The 21,045-nt window shown below is 32.6% G+C and overlaps 1 protein-coding gene across 5 annotated transcripts in view; it reads left to right on the top strand.

The window, feature by feature from the left end:
* Positions 1-21,045, top strand: part of LOC139523927 (E3 ubiquitin-protein ligase TTC3-like) — a 99,887-nt gene that overhangs the window by 23,189 nt on the left and 55,653 nt on the right. For all 5 annotated transcript variants that reach the window (XM_071318350.1, XM_071318346.1, XM_071318349.1 and 2 more), the window contains 5 exons: positions 8,607-8,683; positions 14,132-14,241; positions 15,908-15,970; positions 17,904-17,958; positions 18,689-18,981. In XM_071318350.1, the coding sequence (XP_071174451.1) occupies positions 8,607-8,683; positions 14,132-14,241; positions 15,908-15,970; positions 17,904-17,958; positions 18,689-18,981 (598 nt within the window). The remainder of the gene's footprint in view (positions 1-8,606; positions 8,684-14,131; positions 14,242-15,907; positions 15,971-17,903; positions 17,959-18,688; positions 18,982-21,045) is intronic.

Below are 21,045 nucleotides of genomic sequence, written 5' to 3'. Positions count from 1 at the left end.
AGGTTGGTATTGATTTTGGGAGTTTTGGTCCCAACATTTTAGGAATTAGGGGCCAAAAAGGGCCCAAATAAGCATTTTCTTGGTTTTCGCACTATAACTTTAGTTTAATATAATAGAAATCTAAGAAATTTTGACACAAGGTTTATGACCACAAAAGAAAGGTTGGGATTGATTTTGGGAGTTTTGGTTTCAACAGTTTAGGAATAAGGGGCCAAAAAAGGGCCAAAATAAGCATTATTCTTGGTTTTCGCACAATAACTTTAGTATGAGTAAATAGAAATCAATGAAATTTAAACACAATGTTTATGACCACAAAAGGAAGGTTGGTATTGATTTTGGGAGTTTAGGTCCCAAGAGTTTAGGAATAAGGGGCCAAAAAGGGACCCAAATAAGCATTTTTCTTGGTTTTTGCACCATAACATTAGTATAAGTAAATAGAAATCTATGAAATTTAAACACAAGGTTTATGACCATGAAAGGAAGGTTGGTATTGATTTTGGGAGTTTTGGTCCCAACAGTTTAGGAATAAGGGGCCCAAAGGGTCCAAAATTAAACTTTGTTTGATTTCATCAAAATTGAATAATTGGGGTTCTTTGATATGCTGAATCTAACTGTATGTAGATTCTTAACTTTTGGTCCCGTTTTCAAATTGGTCTACATTAAGGTCCAAAGGGTCCAAAATTAAACTTAGTTTGATTTTGACAAAAAATGAATCGGTTAGGTTCTTTGATATGCTGAATCTAAAAATGTACTTAGATTCTTGATTATTGGCCCAGTTTTCAAGTTGGTCTAAATCGGGGTCCAAAATTAAACTTTGTTTGATTTCATCAAAAATTGAATAAATGGGGTTCTTTGAAATGCCAAATCTAACTGTGTATGTAGATTCTTCATTTTTGGTCCTGTTTTCAAATTGGTCTACATTAAAGTCCAAAGGGTCCAAAATTAAACTTAGTTTGATTTTAACAAAAATTGAAATCTTGGGGTTCTTTGATATGCTGAATCCAAACATGTACTTCGATTTTTGATCATGGGCCCAGTTTTCCAGTTGGTCCGAATCAGGACCTAAAATTGTTGTATTAAGTATTGTGCAATAGCAAGTCTTTTCAATTGCACAGTATTGCGCAATGGCAAGAAATATTTAATTGCACAATATTGTGAAATAGAATTTTTTTTTTTTTTTAATTTGAGTTATCTTTCTTTGTCTAGAATAGTAAGCAAGAAATATCTAATTTCACAATATTGTGCAATAGCAAGAATTTTTTTCAATTGGAGTTATCTTTCTTTGTCCAGAATCAACTTAAATCTTTGTTATATACAATATACAATGTATATTCACTTTTTACTACCAACTGATAAATTAAAATAATCTTTACCATTCAGTGATAACAAGCAGTTTTTTTACATCTTAATATTTTATGATGTACAGTTAACTCTCGTTGTCTCGAACTTGGTTGACTCGAAATTTCGGATGAGTCGAAGTTTTCACCTGGTCCCGAACTTTATTCCATACAAAAGTATGTAATTCGACTCCTGATGAGTCGAAATTGGATGAGTCGAAATTTCGGTTGAGTCGAACTAAATTTACGGTCCCAAGGTTAACAAAAGCATTCAAAATTCATTTGTTTATCTCGAACTAATACACATATGTCAAAACATGACCTCCGGGATTTAAATGGATTGAAGAGTTAATCTGACAATACACGTGTAATTAAATTTCCGGTCACTGACCACTGTATTGATTTATGACATGCTATTTCCATGAGTGTTTACCTAAGATTATCTTTTATAGAATTTTTATAAATAATTAGTGATACATTGTTAATGTTCATGAAAAAGTATTTAAATTGTTTACAAAACAATTAATTTGTGATTTACACTAATGAGCTTGGGTGTGTATAAAGTGAGGATTATGGCTTCAGTTGATGATCACCTAAAAACTACTCAAACGGCGTCTTTAATCTTGTTATATATTCTTTTGAAAAGAAAGAGTGAGATAAAGCAAAATGAATAGTAATCAAAATTTTCTTAAATCTCTTGTATCCGAGAATAAACAATTTTGTCAGCTATTAGCGACCTGAATTACGAAACTGTCGATTGGAAATTACTCTCTTGGAAAAGCCATAGGATTATTTTTTTAATTGAAACAATTGAATAAGTAAAAATAACAGTCATTATAATAATAAAAGACTGTGACATACAAATACATCGATCTGATACTAGAATATCGATCCCCTTGCCATATTGACCCGGATTTATTTTAGCTTTACCAAGCTAAGCAAGAGTTGTGTCCCTTAGATTGTCAAACTTCCGGTGTTCGTTTGAGTCGAACTACGTGTATCTCGAAATATTTCTCTGGTCCGGCTGACTTCGACATAACGAGAGTCGACTGTATTTAAATGAGTAGTTATTGTTGCAAACTCCATTAGAAATTTTAATTGAGATTAGTTTTGGAATAAGGGAAAGGGGGATGTGATTAAAAAAATTGCGTTCAATTTTTATACGACCGCAAAATTTGAAAAAATTTTCGTCGTATATTGCTATCACGTTGTCGTCGTCGTCGTCCGAATACTTTTAGTTTTCGCACTCTTACTTTAGTAAAAGTGAATGGAAATCTATGAAATTTTAACACAAGGTTTATGACCACAAAAGGAAGGTTGGTATTGATTTTGGGAGTTTTGGTCCCAACATTTTAGGAATTAGGGGCCAAAAAGGGCCCAAATAAGCATTTTCTTGGTTTTCGCACTATAACTTTAGTTTAAGTTAATAGAAATCTATGAAATTTTGACACAAGGTTTATGACCACAAAAGAACGGTTGGGATTGATTTTGGGAGTTTTGGTTTCAACAGTTTAAAAATTAGGGGCCAAAAAAGGGCCCAAATAAGCATTATTCTTGGTTTTCGCACAATAACTTTAGTTTAAGTAAATAGAAATCAATGAAATTTAAACACAATGTTAATGACTACAAAAGGAAGGTTGGTATTGATTTTGGGAGTTTAGGTCCCAACAGTTTAGGAATTAGGGGCCAAAAAGGGACCCAAATAAGCATTTTTCTTGGTTTTCGCACCATAATGTTAGTATAAGTAAATAGAAATCTATGAAATTTAAACACAAGGTTTATGACCATAAAAGGAAGGTTGGTATTGATTTTGGGAGTTTTGGTCCCAACAGAATAAGGGGCCCAAAGGGTCCAAAATTAAACTTTGTTTGATTTCATCAAAATTGAATAATTGGGGTTCTTTGATATGCCGAATCTAACTTTAGCCATGGCGTTGTCAGTTTGTTTTAGATTTATGAGTTTGACTGTCCCTTTGGTATCTTTCGTCCCTCTTTCATGACTGTGTAAGTAGATTCTTAACTTTTGGTCCCGTTTTCAAATTGGTCTACATTAAGGTCCAAAGGGTCCAAAATTAAACTTAGTTTGATTTTGACAAAAAATGAATCAGTTGGGTTCTTTGATATGCTGAATCTAAAAATGTACTTAGATTCTTGATTATTGGCCCAGTTTTGAAGTTGGTCCAAATCGGGGTCCAAAATTAAACTTTGTTTGATTTCATCAAAAATTGAATAAATGGGGTTCTTTGATATACCAAATCTAACTGTGTATGTAGATTCTTCATTTTTATACGACCGCAAAATTTGAAAAAATTTTCGTCGTATATTGCTATCACGTTGGCGTCGTCGTCGTCGTCGTCGTCATCTGCGTAGTCGTCGTCCGAATACTTTTAGTTTTCGCACTCTAACTTTAGTAAAAGTGAATGGAAATCTATGAAATTTTAACACAAGGTTTATGACCACAAAAGGAAGGTTGGTATTGATTTTGGGAGTTTTGGTCCTAACATTTTAGGAATGAGGGGCCAAAAAGGGCCCAAATAAGCATTTTCTTGGTTTTCGCACTATAACTTTAGTTTAAGTTAATAGAAATCTATGAAATTTTGACACAAGGTTTATGACCACAAAAGAACGGTTGGGATTGATTTTGGGAGTTTTGGTTTCAACAGTTTAGGAATTAGGGGCCAAAAAAGGGCCCAAATAAGCATTATTCTTGGTTTTCGCACAATAACTTTAGTTTAAGTAAATAGAAATCAATGAAATTTAAACACAATGTTAATGACTACAAAAGGAAGGTTGGTATTGATTTTGGGAGTTTAGGTCCCAACAGTTTAGGAATAAGGGGCCAAAAAGGGACCCAAATAAGTATTTTTCTTGGTTTTCACACCATAACGTTAGTATAAGTAAATAGAAATCTATGAAATTTAAACATAAGGTTTATGACCATAAAAGGAAGGTTGGTATTGATTTTGGGAGTTTTGGTCCCAACATAATAAGGGGCCCAAAGGGTCCAAAATTAAACTTTGTTTGATTTCATCAAAATTGAATAATTGGGGTTCTTTGATATGCCGAATCTAACTTTCATGACTGTGTATGTAGATTCTTAACTTTTGGTCCCGTTTTCAAATTGGTCTACATTAAGGTCCAAAGGGTCCAAAATTAAACTTAGTTTGATTTTGACAAAAAATGAATCAGTTAGGTTCTTTGATATGCTGAATCTAAAAATGTACTTAGATTCTTGATTATTGGCCCAGTTTTCAAGTTGGTCCAAATCGGGGTCCAAAATTAAACTTTGTTTGATTTCATCAAAAATTGAATAAATGGGGTTCTTTGATATACCAAATCTAACTGTGTATGTAGATTCTTCATTTTTGGTCCTGTTTTCAAATTGGTCTACACTAAAGTCCTAAGGGTCCAAAATTAAACTTAGTCTGATTTTAACAAAAATTGAAATCTTGGGGTTCTCTGATATGCTGAATCCAAAAATGTACTTAGATTTTTTATTATGGGCCCAGTTTTCAAGTTGGTCCAAATCAGGATCTAAAATTATTATATTAAGTATTGTGCAATAGCAAGTCTTTTCAATTGCACAGTATTGCGCAATGGCAAGAAATATCTAATTGCACAATATTGTGAAATAGCAAATTTTTTTTTAATTAGAGTTATCTTTCTTTGTCCAGAATAGTAAGCAAGAAATATCTAATTGCAAAATATTGTGCAATAGCAAGATTTTTTTTTAATTGGAGTTATCTTTCTTTGTCCAGAATCAACTTAAATCTTTGTTATATACAATATACAATGTATATTCACTTTTTACTACCAACTGATAAATTAAAATAATCTTTACCATTCAGTGATAACAAGCAGTTTTTTTTACATCTTAATATTTTATGATGTATTTAAATGAGTAGTTATTGTTGCAAACTCCATTAGAAATTTTAATTGAGATTAGTTTTGGAATAAGGGAAAGGGGGATGTGATTAAAAAAATTGGGTTCAATTTTTCTCATTTGAAATTTCATAAATAAAAAAGAAAATTTCTTCAAACATTTTTTTGAGAGGATTAATATTCAACAGCATAGTGAATTGCTCTAAGGCAAAAAAAATTTTAAGTTCATTAGAACACATTCATTCTGTGTCAGAAACCTATGCTGTGTCAACTATTTAATCACAATCCAAATTTAGAGCTGAATCCAGCTTGAATGTTGTGTCCATACTTGCCCCAACCGTTCAGGGTTCAACCTCTGCGGTCGTATAAAGCTACGCCCTGCAGAGCATCTGGTCTCATTTGAAATTTCATAAATAAAAAAGAAAATTTCTTCAAACATTTTTTTGAGAGGATTAATATTCAACAGCATAGTGAATTGCTCTAAGAGAAAACAAAAATTTTAAGTTCATTAGAACACATTCATTCTGTGTCAGAAACCGATGCTGTGTCAACTATTTAATCACAATCCAAATTTAGAGCTGAATCCAGCTTGAATGTTGTGTCCATACTTGCCCCAACCGTTCAGGGTTCAACCTCTGCAGTCGTATAAAGCTATGCCCTGCGGAGCATTTGGTTCTCATTTGAAATTTCATAAATAAAAAGAAAATTTCTTCAAACATTTTTTTGAGAGGATTAATATTCAACAGCATAGTGAATTGCTCTCAGAGAAAACAAAAATTTAAAGTTCATTAGAACACATTCATTCTGTGTCAGAAACCTATGCTGTGTCAACTATTTAATCACAATCCAAATTTAGAGCTGAATCCAGCTTGAATGTTGTGTCCATACTTGCCCCATTCGTTCAGGGTTCAACCTCTGCGGTCGTATAAAGCTACGCCCTGCGGAGCATCTGGTTACTTTTTGGAGCTCCACATATCCTGCATAGTGTTAATTGAAGGGACTTTCTTCTTTGGCTAGAACTTTCATTTATGTATAGTAGACCACTTGCACCTCAACCTGTCCGTAAAAATATAGAACGCCGACTTAAAAGAGTATGATGATTACATGAACACAGTAGAACAACCGACACTGGTCTGAATAATTAAGAATTGTGTAATTCCATAAAAAAAACAACTAAAAAAAACAAGTAAATAAATAATTATAATTGAAACTCAACTGTCGGGGAACAATTGAATATTTCCATTGAAAAAAATAATAAATCAAAATAATTGGAAGAAGAGTTTCATTTTATTTATTCTTTTCAATGACTTTGTTACTTTGCACCAGCAGTCCGTATTTTAGTGGCACCTAGTTGTTCAACCTAATATGCTCAAAGTGTCATGTTTGCTGAAGTTATTTATAATTTACTTAAAAAGAAACAAATAAAACTAAAAGATAGCGAGTTGTACAAGTTATTATCTTTTTCTCAACAAAAATTGTACAGGTAATTACTCGTACAAAATAACTTGTATGATGGCATCATACACTTGTATGATGGCATCATACACTTGTATGATGGCATCATACAAGTAATTACTCTTACACAGTTTTTGTACAGGTAATAACCTGTACAAAATAATAAAATGTACACGACATATACATGCATTGGTTCAAGAATTGGATAAACATTATTTTTCACCAGTCCCTCGTTTCATATGACTTTAAGAATAAAATTCCAACCTTTTTCATATGCACTGTATAAAATAAGTACCGTTTTTTTTTAACATTTGCATTATCGTCTATAATATTTTATCAATAAGTCCTGTATCTACTAATCAAAATATTATTAACCTTTTCAATGTAAAATTTTTCTATATCAGCATCAAAACATTTTAAAATATATACAGTATAAGAATACCAAGATGACTTATAAATTTGTGAGTGTCAATACTTGTGAATAGGGCTTGTGTGATGATTGTATTATCTGAAGATTAAAGAAAATGACATAAACAAAACACTGCAGCCTTTTGCAGTTGTTCCCCTTTTATTATTATTTTGTTTTTGAACAATTTTAGGTCAAGCACATATTGTGATATAATTCTGCCATATTTAACAAGGAATTTTCTTTTGTCTCTTCAGTAAAAGTTATTATGAGTAATTTGAACATGTATTGTTACTTAAATTTGATCAACTACCCAAGATAAAAACATTGCGCTTAACTTGAACTTGTCCAAAATTGTCAAGACATTTTGATTTCCTATAAGTAATTCTATGTCACTGCGAGAGCTTTTATTTTCATGGGATTCCAATTTTTTGTGGATGGCGTTGACCACTAATTTAAATATCCAACAAAACATAACAAGTGTTATCCAAATCATGCCACAGAAGTATCCCCATGTAAGTTTGGCTACATGCATACTGGCAAAACTCTTACATGAGAAACGCCACTTGCAGAGACAAGCGCACATTTTATTATAAATATGAGTATAATATTGTGGAAAGTTCATATTAATACACAGGTATTAAGCAGCTTGTACATGTACTGGTTTCCCCATACTAGTGGTCTATAAATCTGAAAATAAATAATATAATAAATAACATTATTTATTTGGCAAAATGCTACTGTACACTTTTGACTGCAATGGCTGGAATGACTTTAAACCACCTGAGTTCACTGGTGCATGAACTCAATCGAACCCAATCGAACCGACCTTACTATAACTTACCAAATACTAGTCAACTATAAACAAACAGCATTTTTACATGTTCGTTTTTTGTACAACTTTGATAAATACATAGGACCAACTCTTTTTAATCTTTCAAAAATTTAAATAGTACCAATTTTAACCTTACAATTTTAAGAAAAAAATAGTTTTGAGCAATGAAAGACCAATTTCCAGTAATTATATGTGATAATGAGTGTTCATTTTACCTGCTTATAATTCTCATATGAAATAAAAATTTAAAAGTACATTTTTTACATTTTTTATATAACCGTTTTCTGTAAGTGACATGTGGCCTAATTAAAACCTTAATCGTTAATCTGTTGATTAATCCATCTTGGGTTAATATAAGTGTCATCACTTCTGATTACATGTGAGCAACAATAAAAATGTTAACATTGCAATTTTCTTTAAAAGAGACACTTTGTTATCATCTATTTCTAGACGCAATTATTTGATTGAAAAATTTGATGAAGGATAGATGTAGGAAGATGTCAGTATTATAAAAAAGCTACGTTTAAATGAAAATGAACATCTTATTTGCAATGTCCCACAAATCATTATAAAACAACATACAATAATTTTAAAAGAAAAATAATAATATTGAGCCGTACAACAAAATAGTCTTTCACAGATATACAGATACATCTCTTGAAATATTTTAACCAAATTTTGATATTTTCCAGGCCACATGGTAATTACAAGTCTTGCTAGAGAAGGAAAAGATATTGCTGAAGATTTCAAAAAATCAATTAGAGCAAAGGTAAGTTGGATAACTAGAAAAACATGGATTTTTCTAGCATTTCACACGACTTTGTTAGTTTTTATACGACCGCAAAATTTGAAAAATTTTTCGTCGTATATTGCTATCACGTTGGCGTCTGCGTCGTCGTCGTCGTCGTCGTCCGGCGTCCGAATACTTTTAGTTTTCGCACTCTAACTTTAGTAAAAGTGAATGGAAATCTATGAAATTTTAACACAAGGTTTATGACCACAAAAGGAAGGTTGGTATTGATTTTGGGAGTTTTGGTCCCAACATTTTAGGAATTAGGGGCCAAAAAGGGCCCAAATAAGCATTTTCTTGGTTTTCGCACTATAACTTTAGTTTAAGTTAATAGAAATCTATGAAATTTTGACACAAGGTTTATGACCACAAAAGAACGGTTGGGATTGATTTTGGGAGTTTAGGTTTCAACAGTTTAGGAATTAGGGGCCAAAAAAGGGCCAAAATAAGCATTATTCTTGGTTTTCGCACAATAACTTTAGTTTAAGTAAATAGAAATCAATGAAATTTAAACACAATGTTAATGACTACAAAAGGAAGGTTGGTATTGATTTTGGGAGTTTAGGTCCCAACAGTTTAGGAATTAGGGGCCAAAAAGGGACCCAAATAAGCATTTTTCTTGGTTTTCGCACCATAACATTAGTATAAGTAAATAGAAATCTATGAAATTTAAACACAAGGTTTATGACCATAAAAGGAAGGTTGGTATTGATTTTGGGAGTTTTGGTCCCAACATTTTAGGAATTAGGGGCCAAAAAGGGCCCAAATAAGCATTTTCTTGGTTTTCGCACTATAACTTTAGTTTAAGTTAATAGAAATCTATGAAATTTTGACACAAGGTTTATGACCACAAAAGGAAGGTTGGGATTGATTTTGGGGGTTTTGGTTCCAACAGTTTAGGAATTAAGGGCCAAAAAAGGGCCCAAATAAGCATTATTCTTGGTTTTCGCACAATAACTTTAGTATAAGTAAATAGTAATCAATGAAATTTTAGCACAAGGTTTATGACCACAAAAGGAAGGTTGGGATTGATTTTTGGAGTTGAGGTCACAACAGTTTATGAATTAGGGACCAAAAAGGGGCCCAAATAAGCATTATTTTTGGTTTTTGCACCATAACTTTAGTATAAGTAAATAGAAATCTATGAAATTTAAACACAAGGTTTATGACCATAAAAGGAAGGTTGGGTTTGATTTTGGGAGTTTTGGTCCTAACAGTTTAGGAATAAGGGGCCCAAAGGGTCCAAAATTGAACTTTGTGTGATTTCATCAAAAATTGAATAATTGGGGTTCTTTGATATGCCGAATCTAACTATGTATGTAGATTCTTAATTTTTGGTCCCGTTTTCAAATTGGTCTACATTAAGGTCCAAAGGGTCCAAAATTAAACTTAGTTTGATTTTAACAAAAATTGAATCCTTGGGGTTCTTTGATATGCTGAATTTAAAAATGTACTTAGATTTTTAATTATTGGCCTAGTTTTCAAGTTGGTCCAAATGGGGGTCCAAAATTAAACTTTGTTTGATTTCATCAAAAATTGAATAAATGGGTTCTTTGATATGCCAAATCTAACTGTGTATGTAGATTCTTAATTTTTGGTCCAGTTTTCAAATTGGTCTACATTAAGGTCCAAAGGGTCCAAAATTAAACTAAGTTTGATTTTAACAAAAATTAAATTCTTGGGCTTATTTGATATGCTTTATCTAAATATGTACTTTGATTTTTGATTATGGGCCCAGTTTTCAAGTTGATCCAAATCAGGATTCCATATCAAGTATTGTGCAATAGCAAGAAATTTTCAATTGCACAGTATTGCACAATAGCAAGAAATATCTAATTGCACAATATTGTGCAATAGCAATTAATTTTCAATTGGAGTTATCTTTCTTTGTATAGAATAGTAGTTGATAATATATGTTGGAAATTTGCCAGACATGACTATGATGTCATTTTCTATTTTTATTTGCCAATATAAAATGTTGCTGATGAAGTTTTTTTTATTGTTTTATACAATAAACAATGTATATTCACTTTTACTACCAACCAATCTTTACCATTCAGTGATAACAAGCACTTTATTTTACATTTTAATATTTTATGATGTATTTAAAAGAGTAGTTATTGTTGCAAACTCCATTAGGAATTTGAATTGATATCAGTTTTGGAAAAAGGGAAACAGGGATGTGAAAAAAGGGGGGGGGGGGGGTTTAAATTTTTCTCATTTCAGATTTCATAAATAAAAAGAAAATTTCTTCAAACATTTTTTTGAGAGGATTAATATTCAACAGCATAGTGAATTGCTCAAAGGCAAAAAAAAACTTTTAAGTTCATTAGACCACATTCATTATGTGTCAGAAACCTATGCTGTGTCAACTATTTAATTTTAGATTTAAATAAGAAGAAATCTTTAATTGATTTGTAAAATCTTGACATTTGTTTTGTGTAAAAAAAACCATGTAATGTCAAAAATTTGATCACAATCCAAATTCAGAGCTGTATCACGCTTGAATGTTTTGTCCATACTTGCCCCAACTGTTCAGGGTTCGACCTCTGCGGTCGTATAAAGCTGCACCCTGCGGAGCACCTGGTTTCAAATTAAATTCAATTGTTTCATGTTTTCATGTCTGTCACTTTATAGCAAACTTTACAGTATGAGTTTATTTCTCATTGTTGAAGCCTTTACAATAGCCTTTAATTCAGGGCTTCCAAAAAATATTTAAGCCAGCCGGGACATTTCATATCTGATCCCGATTTTAATTCCTTAAGACTTAGTCACAAAAGGCAATTATGGTAATCAGATGGCCATTCCAATGATTGACATTACATTAAAAAAAGCGATTTTAAACTTTACTTTGATATGATATGAATTTGATGTTCGGATGTAACTGTGAAATTGGCAGTGCATCATTCAAGGTGTGCACATCAGCGTGCTAATATCTGCCTTAGACTTTTTATTTGTGCAAAATGACATTGTCAAAAACTTTAACTTCGTTTTCACATTGTTCTAACCGGATGTTGACTTGACAATGGTAAAACATGGACCATAAATGGATACGTAAAATCCGTGTACGTTTTCAAAGCATGACTGAGTGAAGAAGCTCTTTCCACGTTATTTCTTCAACAAAATGCTTGAAATGATCGTTAGATACAGGTATCAATGATATTTTAGCATTTTTGAAGAAATGTAGGATGCATAATTAAATTTCCCACCTGTGCACATGCGCACACGTGTTCTAGTTCATACGACGTAGTTCTGACGATTTTTCATTTAAAACCTTTTTAAATTTTTCATCAAATCATGTTGATAAACTAATTTCTAATAATTTTAATCTTTTGGACTAAATCAATTAGAAACAAACCGCTGAAAAGTAAGAAATAAATTGTGAATAAACTGATCAATTTATACGATGTCCGGTACTGAACATAGTTCACCTGTCACCTGCACAGGTAGATTTCAGCTGTCCAACTACTAATTAGCCTTGATTAAAATTAGAAAGTATTGAAGTAGGTTTGTTTTGATAGTAATTAATCATCATGTCACATTTATGACCGGAAATGTGTTGATGTTAAAGGCAAAAGGTTGGGTCAAAAAGATCGTGAATTATGCAAAAATGACCGAAATAGCCTTGAAAACTTAAAAGTATATGACCGTTTCATGCTTTGCCCAGCCGGACTTTTACCAGACATTATACAAATGACCGGAATATATGACCGTTTTGGAAGCCCTGCTTTAATTGCTTACATCCAATATTCATTGATAATCATACCACATCTCCACACTTAAACTCACATCATGTATATTTGAAAATCCACCTGACTTTCAGGGCTTTCCATTGAAATTGAAGTAGAAGGCTCAATTAAAATTATTGGCGGCTGTAACATGCGTTCGGCGAAGCCGGACGCCCACCAAGCTGTAAGCTTGGTGCCTTACGGCAGTGGGTCTGGGGGCCGCTCAAGGCCCCCAGAAGCTCTGGCATAAATAGAGCAAAATCCTGCATTCTCGCAATCTCCTGGCACCTAATTTCATCTTTCAAATGACCATTATTTATGTACACATGATGTATGAAATTAAAGAAAGAAAAAAAAAAACTCCAAGAAATTTCATTTTTTTTTATGTTAGTTTTTTTATTAATAATTTTCATTACCTTATGCTTAAAATTCATTTACTTTTAAAGGAGTTTTATTTAAATAATCATCCGGTTTGGTAGAAATCTTGATCGATTTATTTTGCATAACTACGTGCATTTGTAAACAAATGACCCCCCTTTTCTCTCTAAAGACTGTTACGCATATTTTTATAAATCAAAATATTTCTCAAGCATTGACAGAAAATTGATATATCCTCTGATTTTCTCTTTTTTTTTGTAAACTGTTCAATAAGTAGGATACATAAATCATTAGAAAAAGTTATTTATTTGAGGTCGAGTCGACAATATTCTACTGTTGTTTTTGACCTTGATTTTCTGAACACCACGTGGGCTTTGAAAAATGAACTTCAAAAGATACTGTTTTCCAGATTCTGAACAATATGATCTACTACACTTTCTTTAATTTGACTAATAATATTCCATAACATAAGATTGTCATTCTATCTGATTGTCTTCACGTTTCAAAAGCCAAAAAAAAGCCAACGAGTTAATGACCACCGGAACGTCTCTCTTGTTATCTTTGAAAAGAAACGATGCATTCTGACTTTAAAAAGACAACCAATCAGTGACCTGAATTCATGTGAACTATATTTAGCCCAAGGTAAACACTGACTTTTCATCCTTGTTTATCGTGACCGCGACTTTGCGACAATACGTCTCTCGGCTGCCTGTAAACATTTGAAAAAGATATTTTTTTCTTTTTGAATTGATATTTTTGTCAGTGAATTAGCCAGCACTTGAAGCCACCGTAAGCGGCGGATTTCCGCCGGCTACCGGCTTCAATGGAAAGCCCTGGACTTTTACAATGGAATGCTTATCACATGTAATATAGAAAGTAGTTTAAGTAATTTAAGTAATGAAGAAAAGTTTTATTTATGTTTCATGATGATAGATTTTGTTATTTTACAGCCAAAATCTTCCATGAAGTACTTTTTAAGAGAAAGTGTATTTTATACTCGTAATAAGTGTATATAATGGTTTCTTTTGTATAATTGTTTTTAATAGTATGGTGTTTTGTGCTAAGATATATTGATGTATGTTATAGATGTAATATAGATGTATTTTAATCTGTGTTTTTACAGTCTCTCATAACTCTAGTTAGAGTGGCTCTTTTATAAATTGTTAATATTATATTGTGTTTTATATCAAATGTTTTAGAGACTCTAATAAATTTGTTTGTTTGTTTGTTTGTTTGTTTGTAAGTTTAAACTTATCTAATTTTAATTTCCTGCCAGTAGGGGACATTTAATTGAATATTTGTTACCCTTCTTGTTTTACAGTGTGGTGGTGTTGAAAAAGCTTTGGATTTCAAAGATCAAGGGAATCAGCAGTATTCTCAACAAAAATATAGTGAGGCTATCAGATTATACACTGATGCTATCAAAGCAGAGTAAGTGTTCATAATTATACCCCCGCTTTAAAAAAGGGGGGTATACTGTTTTACCTCTGTCTGTCAGTCCGTCAGTCCGTCCGTCAGTGTGCCATCAGTCCGTCCGTCCATCAGTCCGTCAGTCAGTCCGTCCCATGAAACTTTCGTCACATTTTTCTCAGGAACTACACATCCACCCTTTCTTTAATTTGGTATCAACATTTATATATGTTAGCCATACCGTGTGATGCGTTTTCAGATTCATCACTTGACAACTTCCTGTTTACCGAACACTTGTATGATTTTACACATGATAGCCAAGTTGAAAATTTTCGTCACATTTTTCTCAGGAACTACACATCCACCCTTTCTGTAATTTGGTATCAACATTTATATATGTTAGCCATACCGTGTGATGCGTTTTCAGATTCATCACTTGACAACTTCCTGTTTACCGAACACTTGTATGATTTTACACATGATAGCCAAGTTGAAAATTTTCGTCACATTTTTCTCAGCAACTACAATACAAGGATTTCTGAAATTTGGTTTCAGGATTTATATAAGTCAGCTATACCGTGTGATGCGTTTTCAGATTCATCACTCGACTACTTCCTGTTTACCGAACACTTGTATGATTTTACACTGATAGCCAAGTTGAAAATTTTCGTCACATTTTTCTCAGGAACTACAATACAAGGATTTTTGAAATTTGGTTTCAGGATTTATATAAGTCAGCTATACCGTGTGATGCGTTTTCAGATTCATCACTTGACAACTTCCTGTTTACCGAACACTTGCATATTTTTACACTATTAATATTATCCACTTGCGGCGGGGGTATCATCAGTGAGCAGTAGCTCGCAGTTTCACTTGTTAAGATAGCATCATAAGTTAAAGCCATTATCACAATTGGACATTGATTTTTTTATAACATAGAACTGAAATTAGAGGTAAAAGGTGAAACAACTTGTATGCCGAGTACTATGGACACATTCTTGTTTCATCTATCAGACAGTTTGTCATAATGATTATCTGTTACAGTAAAATTGATAATGTTTAGTGTTATTTTTGAGTATTACAATTTTCCCCGAATAATAAGCTACACACCCCTACGTCAATAATGATAGGATATTTCTACACTTGAGACACTTAAATTTTAATTTTTATAATATGAGGTGGAGAAATGTTTCATTGCACAAGTTTGTGTGATGGAATCTGTTTCTTCAATGATTTCTAGACTATATTTAGATGATCTTTCGAAAGTCTGCAAAAAGATGTGTTCTTTATTTCAGACTTGCATGCTTCTTTTTGTAAATCATTGGGGTGTAAAAGCCTTGACCATAGTACATTTTGTATGAAATGCAGAATTTTATTAATGAAATAAATGTTGTTTTAAAAAATCTAAAGCACCTCAGAAACAATTTATATATATATTACTTATATAGCTGTTTAGATATGACAGGATAAGGTACTTGACAGTTATGAATGAATTCATTTTCCCAAGAGCCATAAATACAAATATCTAATTAGGAATATTGTCGGCTTTTGTAGTAGATCATCAATATCATCAGATAAGTATCTGATTATAAATGTTAAAATACATTATATTTATTACAAATAAATATCATCTTTTTATCATGCCATCTGTTGAATCTGACATTCAACTTTCTTTTATATTTTTCAGTCAATTTAATCATCTCTGTTATGGAAACCGAGCACAAGCCTATCAAAAGTTGGAAAACTATCAGTAAGTTTCCATGATCTAAATATCAATACAGACTTTGTACAATTATTGAAAGAATAGAAGAATGAAAACATATTTATGTTGCCTATGCTGTAGCATTTCATTAGGAAAATGATAAGGACTTCTGTTGCTGTATTATCTTCTTATTTAGTCATCATTGTAAATGTACCTCAGCATTATCAAGCTACATTGCATTCACTTGTCCTTCCATTGGTCCAAAAAATATTTTTATCACACCTTTTCTCAGCTACTAATGAATAGGATGACTTTGTGTTTGGTCAGCAGCTTGACAGTGATGAGTTGTAATCTGTAGGACAAATACTTACTTGTTAGGTTACCTACTGCCATGTGAGCTATTGTTATCATTTTTCATCAGTCATAGCACAAATTTAAACACAAATCTCTGAAATCACAGCACATTATCAACCAAACTTACACTAAAAGGATCTTAAAGGTATCTTGAATATTTTTTTTGTCCCTGCCAGTCAACCAATATGACCTCCATGGCAAGAAATATAACATGCAGGTCAAAGGCAACAACTATCTAATATCTTGAAAACTATCAGAGGTAAACAAAAATTCAACTTCATCAAAATTCTCAGTGTGTCAAAATCTATCAACAACCTAGACTACTCATGAGTTTTCTTGCAGGGTTGGTGATTTTTGTAATAAAAAAAATATACATGAAATTTAGTGTTCAATGAAGTAAAATAACTGTTGTCCAAATGGAAAGATCCCCATGTAGGTTCGACTAATAATCATTTGATCTAGGGTTAATCACTTCTAATTATTCATGTGCAACAATTGAAATTTTTACTTTGCAATTTCCTTCAATTATGACAATTTGTACGCATAATTGAATCAGGTTATTAAATTACAAAACCAAGTATTTTATTAAAAATGTGTTATATGAAGGACGAACAAGTACGTGAAAATGAACCCTTTATTTTGCAATATCTCACAAATCACTTTTATACAACATATGAATATTTTCAAGAATCTTCATTTGTGATGGCTTCAAATTCTTGTCTTTATTTTTTCAGAAAACTAAAATCCTCAAATTTAAGAACCCACAAACATAAATTACGTAAATATTGCTCTAACTTCGAAAATTGATACCCATGAATACAAGTACTTTCACAGTATGAAATATTATTGAAAGAATATTTAATAGACTAACTCTCGAGAGGATAAGATTTGCACAGACTGATTTTGTCAATTTGTCAAACTATTTTTAATTATACCCCCGCTTTAAAAAAGGGGGGGTATACTGTTTTACCTCTGTCTGTCAGTCCGTCTGTCCATCAGTCCGTCCGTCAGTCCGTCCGTCAGTCCGTCCGTCCATCAGTCCGTCAGTCAGTCCGTCCCATGAAACTTTCGTCACATTTTTCTCAGGAACTACACATCCACCCTTTCTGTAATTTGGTATCAACATTTATATATGTCAGCCACACCGTGTGATGCGTTTTCAGATTCATCACTTGACAACTTCCTGTTTACCGAACACTTGTCTGATTTTACACATGATAGCCAAGTTGAAAATTTTCGTCACATTTTTCTCAGGAACTACAATACAAGGATTTCTGAAATTTGGTTTCAAGATTTATATAAGTCAGCTATACCGTGTGATGTGTTTTCAGATTCATCATTCGACTACTTCCTGTTTACCGAACACTTGTATGATTTTACACATGATAACCAAGTTAAAAATTTTCGTCACATTTTTCTCAGGAACTACAATACAAGGATTTCTGAAATTTGGTTTCAGGATTATTATAAGTCAGCTATACCGTGTGATGCGTTTTCAGATTCATCACTTGACAACTTCCTGTTTACCGAACACTTGCATATTTTTACACTATTAATATTATCCACTTGCGGCGGGGGTATCATCAGTGAGCAGTAGCTCGCAGTTTCACTTGTTTTATATTTATAGAGAAGCATTGGCAGATGGCAGAAGAGCTGTTCTCATGAAACCAGACTGGATTAAGGTAATTTTATTTTTTAGCCGTCATGGAGCAATAAAATCTTCCTCAGAAAAAATTGGGCCAAATTGAACCAAACTTGGCAAAAATAATCCTTTAGGTATCATGTTTTACATTTGTGTCTTATGAACCCGCTATACTGTTAACATGGCCACCAGGGCAAAAAATAGAGCAAACTTATTGGATTTTGATTACATGTAACTGCTTCATGTAATCTCTTTGATGAAGGATTCATTAAAGAATCTATGGCAATCAATCAGGGTGGGCATTTTCATCTTGATTTACAACTGGCTGTTATGGGTACTATCAAAACTGCTCTGTTGTTAAAATACTTATCCAAAATCCCAAAAGTCAGGTAAGTGAATATGATAGATTAACTTCTTAGAACACTTGGCCACATAGTTCCTTATATGTCAATGAAACAGCAAAAATAAAAAAGGCACTCTGAGATCTTCAATTTTAGACAAGTGTCTATACATGTACATTAAATCAAATCATTTGTACATTAAATCAATTCATTTGACAAGGGTCTATAGAGTAGTACAACATTTTACTCTCTCTCTCTCTCTCTCTCTCTCTCTTTATATATATAATACAGTAAAGCAACATCATTTGATAAGGGTCTATAGGGTAGTGCAACATTTGAGTTTTAAAATCAGTGGATAACATTTGTTTATTGTCAGACAGCTTTAAGTCAATGGAAGTTACAGTTTTGTAATATTTAAATTTGATACAGGGTTACTACCGTTACTCTCAAGCATTCTATCACACTGGAAAAATTGACATGGCTATTGCCATCAACAAGAAGGGCATGAGAATATGTGAAAAGACAAAAAATAATGATAAGATGCTGAGTGAGCTGAAAGATCAAGGACAGAAACTTCAGTTTCAGAAGGATGGTGTTGCCAGTGATGAAGTTTTACACCAAATGATCAAAAATAACCGTATGGACGACAGTGTTCCTGAACAAATAAGGAATTTTCCAGGATGTACTGTTATAAATATAGAATCGGCCATGTCACAATGGAGGTAAGTAAAAACATGTTATTGTTGTTGTGAACTTGTAGGTTTTATTTTTACAGTTCTCTATGGGCTACAAATTCCTTTCAAACCCCCCCCCCAAATAAAGTCTCATTTTGAAAGGTTTTTTAGGTTGAATCATAGGACTAAGGCCCTGTTAGTATTTTCACTATGGTATGAAGGATTTAGACATTGACCACTATGAAGACGCCTCTACCTTTTTTCTCTATTGATGCATTCATGTCTTTATTAAGAGAGGTAAGATTAATTCAATAGGATTGGATATCTATACATGTACTTTTAACGGAAGAGACATTGAGCTGCAACTCCTTTGAAACCATACAAAGTCGGAAATATTTGTGATATGACGTGTAAATGTAGTGTTTTGTAATTGCTAAATTTGTCTTTGAAATAATCTTTTTTCCACAGAAAATATCCATAATTGGGGACTGTTATTGATCTGTGTTTTATACGCTTACGCCAATGCTCAGACAATGTACTGCCAGTTCAATTTTAAAAGTCTTTAGTTGTTAATTTCTGTGTCATAAATGTGTCAAAGAGACAACAACCCGACCCTAGAAAAAGCAACAGCAGAAGGTCACCAACAGCAGAAGGTCACCAACAGGTCTTCAATGTAGCGAGAAATTCCCGCACCCGGAGGCGCCCTTCAGCTGGCCCCAAAACAAATATACTAGTTCAGTGATAATGAACGCCATACTAATTTACAAATTGTACACAAGAAACTAAAATTAAAATAATACAAGACTAACAAAGGCCAGAGGCTCCTGACTTGGGACAGGCGCAAAAATGCGGCGGGTTTAAATTTGTTTATGAGATCTCAGCCCTCCCCCTATCTTATCACTATTTAGAAATCTGTTACATTTGACCTGAGAATCTGCACCTCTTGAACTATTGACTTCATACAACAATCACTATGGCTTAAGATGTTTTCTATTATGATGTCAAAGTTTTACGAATACCTTTGTGATGTTCAGTATTGGCGGACAAATAGCGATAAGGAAGTACACCACTAATTCATGGTCCCATTGCTTTCTATGTTAAATTCCTCCATTTCAAGTAGGCACACTTCTTTTATTTTAAGTTCAAATAAAGTGGCAATCATTACATGTCAAAGCAACACTTTATGCTGTCTTGTACTGAAAAAATCAACATACCTTTAATGGCATATAAGAAAGAAGTGGTTCCCGGAACTTCGGATGTACCAAAACAGGTACTTCAGATGTGACAAACAGACAAAATGTACCCTCTTTTTAAAATTTGGTGCAGTTTTTTTAATAATTTAAGTTAAAAGTCCAAAAGTGTTCTACAGTGATCACCAGTCCTTCAGCTTTCATTTGATGCCAAAAATACCTAAATATCTTACATATTTTGAAAGTTACACTCATGCGTAGGAACTATTTTGTGTTAAATATGTACTACTTTCTGGTATGTGCTTTCTGGCCGGGCCCAAATTAGTGGTGTTACACCATAAGGTGTATGTAACTATCAAACTGAATCCAAATGAAGCATTTTAAAGCAACTGTACATTGTAGGTCACAATATGGCCTTCAACTTCAGTTAACAATATCATAGCACAGCATAACAGGGGTAGCAATCTGTTATGGATTTTATTGATATTTTTAGAAAAGATTATTTTACCATGTCAGTTAGTTTACATATTGGAAAATGTGTGCTGGTCTTGTATTTCATTTGAGTTATTAGGTTATACACTTGGAATAATAAAAAACACATAGAAAATAGACTACTCTACATGTGCTCTCATATATTTGTTGAATTTCAATGATGTGATAGTTTTATGAGTGTACTTATTTAAGATTTGTAAATACATTGAAATTGTTTAGACAGTCCTAACATATTGAGATATATTTTAAAGTTTTTTGTAAGTTCATCTGCCCTTGTGGATAATACCAACATATTTAACCCTGCTTTCCAAATTGTTTATCAACAAGAGGATTGGAGGATATAGATGTGTGCTAGTAAAAAATTGTTAACTCCACCACATTTTGTGCTTGTACCAAGTCAGATTATTAGGACAACATGGTTTTGGTTGTT

This window comes from Mytilus edulis, chromosome 5, assembly GCF_963676685.1.
Source record: "Mytilus edulis chromosome 5, xbMytEdul2.2, whole genome shotgun sequence".
In the NCBI taxonomy this organism is placed as follows: domain Eukaryota; kingdom Metazoa; phylum Mollusca; class Bivalvia; order Mytilida; family Mytilidae; genus Mytilus; species Mytilus edulis.
This window is presented reverse-complemented; position numbering and strand designations above follow the sequence as displayed.